At 46.2% G+C, this 10,498-nt stretch overlaps 1 protein-coding gene across 1 annotated transcript; it reads right to left on the reverse strand.

Moving 5' to 3' along the window:
* Positions 1-521: 521 nt before the first annotated feature.
* Positions 522-2,896, reverse strand: LOC130535424 (uncharacterized membrane protein C3orf80). The gene has a single exon (XM_057050436.1). The coding sequence runs from the start codon at positions 2,678-2,680 to the stop codon at positions 2,027-2,029; it is 654 nt and encodes a 217-aa protein (XP_056906416.1). The 5' UTR covers positions 2,681-2,896; the 3' UTR covers positions 522-2,026.
* Positions 2,897-10,498: the final 7,602 nt, after the last annotated feature.

Raw genomic sequence — 10,498 nt, forward strand, 5'->3', positions numbered from 1 at the left:
GTGGCTTTTCGTTTTATTGTAGCATTTCAAACATTATGATGGGGAAAAACATACAGTCATTGTATCTACCAAATTGCTAACCCCCCCCCATAACTGGGGAGGCAGATAGATTGGTAGCTTTATAATGCAGCCTTTTTCAGTAGGGGAGTGGTGCTCATCAATTTGACCTTTAAAGTTTCTGTTCTTTGGTCCACTGAGCAAAAGAGGATTGCTGGCACAGATTCCATTGTTGATTTCACTAAATCAATTTTGGGACAAGTGTGTGTGTGTGTGCTTGTTTTTGTACATGCAAAATAGTGAGGACTAGAAGCCACATTTCACCTGCAAAGTGAGGACATTTTGGCTGGTCCTCACATGTTAAAATGGCTTTTGGAGGCTTATTTTAAGTTTAAGATGATTAGTCAACTTGGGTTTGGTTTTAGGCATTTCATTTTAATGTTTCAGATTAACGTACGGGGTATTGAGAGTCCTCGCATGTATACTAGTACTAGTATGCCTGTGTCTAATGGACACAACCACCATAGCTTTGTTTGATTTATTTGGAGTGCTTATACAGTATGTGTTCTCAGATACACAGCTTCGCTTCAAATATGGGATATTGTTCACAAAAATGTCACATGACCGTGGAGAAGGGAGTGAAACGCCAAAGTCCCAGCTCTTGCGGTGAACACTCGCACTTCCATGGGGTCACGGATTCCACCTCTACCGTCCATCATTGGGTTTGACGCGCAGATTTGATGCTTTTAAAGTCCAGGCTCCACCCACGATGAAAAGCCATCAGTGTTCAGAGGGGACTCGGCCATCAGGGTCAGTCCATATTGGATTACACCAACCAACCACAATCTCACTCAGACTTTTAGTGACGCAAGCTTAAGAGGAGCTCTTCCAACTGTTGGGGCTGGATACTGCAGGCACAAATGCTTTAATGGCACCACCTTCCACGTTTATACGGCCAAACATTTGAACAGCGAGGATTTGTTATGGATCTCTTTAGGTGCGGCCCCCACAAAAACAGCATCATCATTCATTGATACATGTTTAATAATCACAGAACAGCCATTCTGGACAGGCTTCAAGATGAATTTGCACCCAAAACTGCCCCTATTCATGATTTCCTACAATATTAACCCCGAAGCAACGACAAATACTTTTAAATAGAGGGTAACTGGCAGATATACCTGCAGATTAACTCCCAGCCTGCATTTTGCACCCCCCCTCCCCCCCCCTTAATGCAAATTAAAGACAAACATTTACAAATTTAATGTCGGAGAGAAAAAAGAGGCATCCGTGTCTCAACGAAGACATGATGTCATTCTGTCTGTCTCGCCCTTATTGTAATGTTGAGACATCCGTCCGTGTTTTTTTCTTCCTTTGTCTGAACACTTTTGATCTGTCTTTTTTTTGTCTTTGGCAGCTCAGCTCGATCTGTGTGCCAGCATTAATCTCCCTGAGTTTGAAATCTGGGAGACGCTGATACATGTGTCCTCAAGACAGGAGGGTTGTTTAAAGTGGCTCAGATCACTGATAAAACACTTATCTGTGTGTGTGTGTGTGTGTGTGTGTGTGATGAATATTGCTCTGGCTGATTTAAAGAAGCGTCTAATGATATCCAAGCCCATCACTCTCTATTTCAGGTGAATAAGAGAAAGAAAAAACTTCCTTTGTATGCAAATTCTTAAAATAATATAATAGAAACGGGGGTCATTCGAGTCCAGCAGAATACTCAACAATAAAAGGAAATAAAGGGGTAAGAAAAGCTTATTTCTTTTCTTTTTCATGCTGCCACTTGAAATTAGGGTGAATCTTAATGCGATTGTTCCGGGACCAAATGAGCTGTCCTTGTATCAGCAAAAGTGTGAATCTCAGCCGCCTTCTCCTACTTCATAATCTCCTTAGTGTACAAAAGAGCGTAATCCCTCACAGATTTACCGAACAGGTGCGTCCTCTCAGCCTCCTGCAGGATTATAATTGCACTTGAGTTTACATCTACAGGATAATGAGCCTGATTATGCTGGATTGTCTCTGCTCAGACAGAGTTCCGGGCTGTCCTCGGGCTGTGCTGCGGGTCCGACCCCTCCAGGACATCCCGCCTCGGCTCCCCCGCTCCCGTCCTGCCCGGACAGTCCCTCTCGTCCTCCAGCAGAAGGTTATCGTCGGATCGGTCCCTGTGCATCTCCTGCATGCTCTCCTCGTACGTGGGCAGATATTTCACTTCGTCGTAGGCGGGCAGGTTCGGGGAGGCGAAGCCTCCGACGCTGTACTCGGGGTACCGGTCCAGCAGGGAGTCCTGGGACGCAGACGCGTGCCCGTGGAAGAGGGAGGGCTCCTCGCTGCGGTCATGCTGCTGGTGCCGCCGAGGCCGCGGGCAGATGATCCGCTGGATGAAGTATCCCATGGCGAAGAGGAGCAAGAGGATCAGGATGCCCGACAGCTTCCGCGTAAACCAGCCGACGTTGTCGAAGAAGATGTGGATGGGGAGCTTGCAGCAGCGCACCGCCGAGCTCACGCTGCCGTTCCCGGCGACGATGGGAGGACAGCACTGCTGACCGTCGCCGCACTGGACCTCCCCGCAGCTCCGGAGCGCCTGACACGCGGAGAGCAGACACGCCGACAGAAGGGTGCCGGTGGTCCCGCACGCCGCGCCGCCGCCGCCGCCGCCGCCCGGCACACGCGGCACCATCTCCGGATCTCTGGAAGTCCAACGCAGGCGCGGGGCTCCGCGGGTGGTGCGCTGACGTTCGGGGTCCGTTCAGGTGTTAACGGGCCCGCATTTCAATCCAGCTGTGCAACAACCTCCCCCCTCTCCCTCTCTCTCTCTCTTCTCTCTCTCTCTATGTCTCTCTCTCTCCCCCCCCCGCCTCCCAGAGCTTCGGCAGCGCAGCGGGACAGCAGGTGCCTCCGCAGAAGATGACCTGTCTGTCAGTGAGGAGCAACATCAGCCTGCCGGAGGAGAAACATCGATTGAGTTACATCATTACTGCATCTCAGCCCCCCCCCACACGCACACACACACACACACACGCACGCACATTCATCAGAATCTAACATCATATTATGAAAAAAGAACAATAAAGATATTGGACTCATGGTTCAAGTCCCAACACGTCATTGAGTTGGACTTTGACGTTTGTGCTCCTCTTTGACTGTATTTTAATGACATCTCATGCTGTCCTGGGATTCATTTCAAAGTCCTGGTATTCATCTTGAAAATTCTCTGGTAATTTAGAATGATTTTTTCCCCCACCCAGCTGAGGAAGTCTGAATTCTGACACGTCACCACGGCATTTCCCAGAAGGTTGTGCTGGAATTAGGATTTTTTTTACCTTTAGCCAGTAACTGTAAGGCAGTCGGATACATGGAAGTTCTCCTGTGATCTTTCTGGCTCTTTGTCATGGATCTTTGTGAGCTTTGTTGTTCAATCACTCCTGAAAGGAGAGCAATCATCTTGAATTTCCTCCATTTGTACACAGTGTCCAAATGGGGATCACTGGAGTCCAAACACTTTACAGATGCTTTTGTAATATTTTCCAGTCTGATGAGCAGCAACAAGCCTCTTCCTGAGCTCCTCGCTAATCTCCTTTGTTCCGTTTGACAGTAAACTTTCACAAGCTTTCAAAAACCAATTCCACAGAATACATTCTTTTGCCAATAGCATTTTTTCCCCTTTATTTTATAAGCTACAGAGTAGTAACCACTTTTTTGTGGATTTTGTAGTTTTGCACTTTAAGGGCTTCCCCCCCTTTAATTTGAATTAAAAAAGGCAAAAACCAACTATGTTAAACGTCTTCCTTTAAAATATAATCTGATCCATTCAAAACCATCTCAAGGACATATCCAGACCCCCAAATCTACGCTCCTCTACCCCAAAATTGCCCCCCTGACGCTTAAATCCAGCAGACACTGTGAGAGATGCAACCAGTGAGGGTGAATGCCCCCAATACGAGGCGCCGACAGATCTACCCCTCCTCATAAAAAATGAATAGTTCTTGCAAATGTGGGCTTTAATGGCCCCCATTAGAGGAGTGTTTGGATTCACATTAGTCCAGCATTACCCGAGAGGACCATGTGTCTGCATCGTTCAGGAGCATAACCATTAAACTCAATCTCCAGTTTAAACAACAGTCTCCTCTGCCCCAATGTGTTAATTTACACCAAAGATGAGCTTCTGGAGCTCATCCAGGAATAACAGATGTTCCGGGGGAGCTCGATATTACCCAATTACATGAATTAGGGGCATCTAGTGCAGTAAAAACCGTGACTGCGACTGGAGCTGAGCCGCGGTCGTCCACAGTGGCTACAGTCGCGCAGATCTTTCTGTGCTCATTCGATTTAAAAGGACAACTGGCTCCTCCGCTCAGAGGGAAGGTTTATGCCTACGAAACAGACCGCAGGAGTCTCTAACCTGTATGCGCGTTTTATATAAAAAGAATCTTGGTGATTCAACTTTGCCTCAAGTGCTATTTGTTTATAGCGAACACCAGCAATGCCTTCAAAAAACCAGGAGTATTTGACCCTCCTGTCCTTAAGTTACACTTAAAAAAAAATATATTGTATTTGTTTCTTTTCCAAAGAGGCTTGATGCTGCTCGAGCTGATCTAATGGCGGCAGCATAATGACATGAGATCCAGTAGAAAGGTCACATCTCACACCCTGATTCATGCAGCCTCGTTTTTCTCCTCTAATCCGCTCTGATCGGGGGAAACATGATCGCCGCGCTCCTTTCTAACCAAATAAACAAATACACAATCAATAGCCTGTGGATGGGGGCTCTGAGAGGAGCCACCCCTACCGCTCCCTTTGTTTCAAGGGCTTTCCCAGCAATTCTGCTCTTCCCTGGACATATCGACGTACGGGGAGGGACAAATGCTATTTCTGATCCCGGCTCTGGCTGAGTGGAAAGTTGAAAATGCTGTTTGCAGCTCCATTTCCTCCTTAATAGCAGCCACAAAAACCAAAGTTGGCAATTATGACAGTAAAAAAAAACACCCCAGGATCTTTATGTTTTCTCTTGATGACCGACGTTTGATTGCAGCGTCTCATAATCGCTCCCCCTCTCAATCCTTCCCGAAATCCAACACAAAGTGCCGTTTTTGTGTCAGGCTAATTAAACGTGATTTGTGTCTCTGTCTCGGAGTGGGTGTTTTTTTGTGTGTGCGTCTGTTTTTTTTTGACAAACATCAAACCGAGTGGCCGTCCCACAGGAAGTTGGAGAGAACAAGTCTCCATTGCTGGGTTTATCTGCAGAAAAGGGAAAGATGATGTGCTTTCACGCTTCTCAGGAGGCCCTTGAGCCCCCCGTGCACAGAGGGCGAGGACTGTCGGCATCTGGTGCCTCCAGCACACCCATGGGCGCCTTACACACACCCACACACCCTTACATGAAGAGTGAAATGAAGTTGCTTTCACATGCACGGCTATCAATTAACACACTGGCCACTGTTGGCGTAAACGCACTGTGTGCTTCCACGAATCTGCCACAAAAGTCTCTTGTGCTGTGCTCGAAAACGCAGTCTTATGGGGACCATTAGGCCTTTGTGGTGATAAACAGGGAAAGTTCATGTGTCACAGACGTTGATATATGGACCGCCCAACTGTCAATGTCATCACGGGTTTTGTGTTTGCATTAATTAAGAAACAAAGGGAGTCTTGTGGGGCCCTCTGGGTTTGTTAATGATCCCAGTGATGCTCCTGGGGTTCAAGTTTTACTGCGCCGCGGGTAAATTCAGCCTCTGTAGATTCTATTTCAGGAAGTGCGCCCCTTGCATGATGGGATGCATCGCCGCGGGCGTGTCACAGGGGTGTTTACTTGCAGATTGCGTGTTTGTGGGAATGCCGTGTCCACGCAGACGTCCGTGACGTGTGTGGGTGTCATCGGCGTCTGCGTATTCCCACCAGCCCGAACAGCTCTAATACAAACCAGGGTCTGCACTTAGGTTGTGTGAATGCAGAAAAGTCCCACACCGCAGCTATTTCACACCCACGTACTTCCTCTCATCTTATCGCTCAGCTGGCCCAGAGGTCTTTAAGAGTTCGGGGTTGCGTGCGTGTGCATGACGCCCTCGTGGGACAGGTTTCCTCTAAATCACTGCAGTATAAACCATCAGGCAAGTCGGTACGCATCAGCTTCTCTCAGAGGGTGCAGCCCTCACGCAGATTCAGCCGCTTTTCCGGCCTGAGAAGACTCCCAATCGTGACTTCCTCTGAGGCTCTAAAACGACCCCCAATAAATGTGATGCGTCGGGAGATTTCTGCTGAGCTGTGTGTTTTTTATTCAAACTTTACAGTGAATAACCTTATGAGGTTACTCAATACATACAGGCCATAATACTCTGCTATCATTTAGACAGGTTTGATGGGTAAAAGCACTAAGTGATTTGACTCAGCATGACTGCTTTCAATTCAAAAGGGAACGTGGCGTTGCCAGGAAAGATTGACACTTGTATAGATCAGCTTTTAAAACCAGCCTTTTTGGAAATTCTTCCCTTCACGCCCTCCGTGTCCTCTTAGTGTGTCCAGAAAGAGAATATACAGGGAATAAAAGCAACATTTCAAAGTCTGTCAATATGCCGATGGCACTAGTTTATTCCTGTATGATCTTTGTTGGCCTTAAAGCAAAGCCTACTTTAAAATAAAGAAAAACTATAAAACATGATTCCATGTTGTGAATGTAGCTCCTAAATGCCAAACACAACCCAGAGATGATAAAAACTGTTTTCATTTCTCCAGAACTTGTAACTCAAATCCAAATTACTGTCATTTGTCTTTACTTAGAAAAAAAGGAAATATAGCTTTTATTTGTATGTTGGAGAAAATCCTGTCAATATGTTGAGAAATGCTGATTTATACAGTCTGCACACTAATGTATCACTATTCTGCTCCTAAAAATGTTCTTCAGATCCCATTTCATAGTCTTCTGCCTCTTTTCTCATGATCTGAGGACAAAAGCGACGGCGTTTGACTCCATAAGTCGGGCTGTGCGCCGTAACCAGCTGGTGATGACTCAACCCAGAAACCAGACAGGCACCTGGAGGTTAAGTATAGGATAAAACTTTCCCATTCTCCCATGTTCAGAGCGGGGGTGGAGGGCAGGGTGATTTTTGACCCCTCGCCCCCACCTCGCTGCGCTGAGTCACGCTTAAACAGCGAGGTGGTGTGCGGGAGGTGGAGGCCTTCACTTGCGACCTTCCCACCAAACGCCCACATCACAACCGAGGATTCATCCTTCTGTGGCCCCCAGAGTGGCCTGGGGGGCATAACGGGGAGAAAGAGGTCATAGCGCCACACATAATGTACACGAATGCTGACAGTAGTGTAAAATTGGAGAGTAAGTGGAAGGTTTGTGCAGCGATGAGGGGGTGTAAGCTAACAGGAGGAAAGAAAGCGGGGTATTCAGCTCGGAGACCAAGCACACAAATCCCTCTGATGCCAGAAAATGATGGATTTCCTTCCTCTCTTTCTTCCCTCCATCCAGCCTCACGGATGTGCAGAGACAAGAAGTGTAAATATGTGAGAATGCAGGGGAATTAGGGCCGATCTCCCTCCCCCTTGTTGTGGGGGGTGGGGGCAGATTCCCCGGAGTGAGCATTCAAAGTGTGTAGGTGTCAAAACGCGCCGAGGACAGATGTTCCCAACCTCCGAGGAAAGCCGAAACAATGCAGAGTTTCAAACCGGATTTTTGGGAACAAGCAGCCCTGACCAGTCTAACCACCAGGCCATTGTACGGTTTCACCAGTTCAGCCCCACGTGGAGGCTGTGGGATCACAAACTGCGCGTAGGAAGTTGCTCAAACTCACCGAGCTTTATTTCCAGTTCCGCGCGCCAGCACGATCAAATTACCCATGAAGAAATTCAGGGTGAGATGGGTGCAAATTGGTGTTTTTCCACCATCAGCAAAACACGAGCAGCTCAGAATAAAAGAGGGAACGCGTAGAACCGATGGAGTGAAATATAATATCAAAAATTTAGAAAAAATGTTGCGTCAGATGATCCATTATCCCAAATTTAGGATTAATATTACACCTTTGACCAGCACAAGTTTCTAAATTTGGGAAAGGGCATTTTCTTAATGGAATTTCTTAAGTTAAAATCAATCTTTCTGTTTTAATTGGTGAGTTGTTGTTTTTTAAATTTCAACTTACTGAAAATAAAGAACAAAAAATGTAAACAGAGTAAGAGGGAAAAGACCCCACGAGGCCCATAAAATATCTCAACCCGGAGGAGGAAAGCATACTGGCAACAGTAAAAGTGGGCTGAATAAACAGGAAAAATATCCAAAAATACAAACATGAGCCTCAGATGATGGAGACGAGGGCGGTGCCGTCAGCGCAGCAAACCACAATTACTGAAACTCTATTGGTTTCATTGATAATCTCCAGTCTTTTCTCAATGCCAAATGGCTTTTTAATGTGGCAGCGTTGTCAGAACTTTTTCCAGAAAAACAAACAAACAATAAACTCCTTATCTTCAGGTTTCTGCAAGATGTACATGTGGGAATTAAGAAAAATGTTTTTAAGTGGGACTACAGGAGCTCTCCTGCCATGGATATGAGTGACTGTGTTTTTCTTTGTGCTATTTTGAGTGTGTGTGTGTGTGTGTGTGTGTGTGTGTGGTGTGTGTGTGTGTGGGTGGGTGTGGGTGTGTGTGTGTGTGAACAGGATAATGAGTCTGCACAAAGAGAGCTCATGTTAACCCTCCAGGGGGTGTGACATCATCGTTTCCAAACAGATTGGTCGATCTGTTAAAAGTGCCCACAAACACACACTCTCTCACTCTCTCTCTCTCTATGACACACACACACACACACACACACAGACACTTACACACACAATTTTACCAGCCCAACTTTATGTACGCCTGCAAAGGTTGAGCTCTTGCTGAGGCCCTGATGCGTCCCAGTGGTGGTTCTGATCACTTTTCCGCTGTCCTGCTCCCATCTGCGGTTCTGTGTGTAACCCAGAACTCCTCCTCTTTCACCTTGGACTCTTCTTCACACCATCACAGTCGCACCAAAACGGTCTGCTGATCCCTGATGTGTTGGGGCTGCCCCGCCATTTCTCGCCGTCCCTGCAGAGCCATGGATCCGGGGCTCTGCAGATCTCCAGTTTAATTGCAGGGTTATCAAATGGGACAGATATAAAACCCTGTTAGCTCACAAAGCTGCTGGTGTGAATATTGATCTGGGATCAGATCTCCTCTGTTTTTTCTCTCAGGTCCACTCTGGACACAGTTTCCACTCTCAGGTCTCAGTTCCATGATGCTTTGCTGCTTTCAGCTTCTATTCTCTGATACCGCTGCACCTCTCACTCCTCTTCTCATTTGACCTTCCCTGTCCTCCTCTCCCCACCCCCCTCCGCCACTTCTCCCACTTTTCTCCTCTAATTTCTTGAGGTTTGGGTGGATCATCCCGCCACTCATCATCCCCCTGAGCTGTTTCATCAAGGAGCCCATCTCTCCCTTCAAAGAGCTTATTTGGCACAAGAGGATTTGGGTTATTGGAAAATAAATAATTATAGAAAAGAAAAGCCAAGCAATTATCAAACATACTAATAGAAATCACTTTTCTTTTGCTCTCGACCAGGTTTCCTTAACTTTACTTGCTGTATTAGTATGTTTTACTCTGTTCAAACACGTTTGAATTAAAATACGAAGTATTAAAAATGTTCCTCTTGTTTTTAATATGTATTCAAACACGGAAGTAAGCGATTTAACCAAATAGGATCTTAAATTTTGTACGTTTCATCGTGTGAGATGTGATGATGAGTAAGATCTGTGAAAGGGGTTAAACTTAAACTGAGGATCACATTTTATAAACCGAAAGCAGGGGAAAGGAGCAGTTCAGATGATACAAATATTAAGAATATCTTATGGACATCAAATCATCAAATCAAGAGATGCACAGATTCGAATCGAAAGCACTTGAACGCATCTTCCGCTTCGCTCTCGCTGCTGTTGCGGATTCTGCAGGTTTTATTGTCTTTGCCGACATCTGGTGGCGACTCTGAGGTACTGCGGTCATATCAGAAATGACCCAGTTTCATGTTTTTATTGTTTGTCATTTTATCGATTCTTTAAAATATCCCTTATCTTGTTTGTTTTAGTGTTTTACGAGCGGAGATATCAGCCCTTTGTTGGCTGAGGCCCTTTCAAAAGGGCTTTAATAAAGTTGGATTGGATGGTGCAGAAAACGCACAAACTGGCCCTGCACCCAAAACCACATTTTCGTTGACGAATACCAATTTATAGTGATTATAGTTTAAATGAGAAGTCTTCCTGGGAGTCACATATTTCATACTGTCGAGGTGGTGTGCGGGAGGTGGAGGCCTCGTCTTATTTTATTTCATGCTTGCAAAAACAAACAAACAAACAAACAAACTCATCACGCGAGGCAAAACGGAAAGAATCCAGGTGCGATTAATAAACACAATGTGAGGAAACGCATCAGTCCTCAACGCTGAACCAAAGGACGGGTGCTCCTCCCGCCCACACGCGGCTGCGCATT

The sequence above is a fragment of the Takifugu flavidus genome, chromosome 12 (assembly GCF_003711565.1).
Source record: "Takifugu flavidus isolate HTHZ2018 chromosome 12, ASM371156v2, whole genome shotgun sequence".
Lineage (NCBI taxonomy): Eukaryota > Metazoa > Chordata > Actinopteri > Tetraodontiformes > Tetraodontidae > Takifugu > Takifugu flavidus.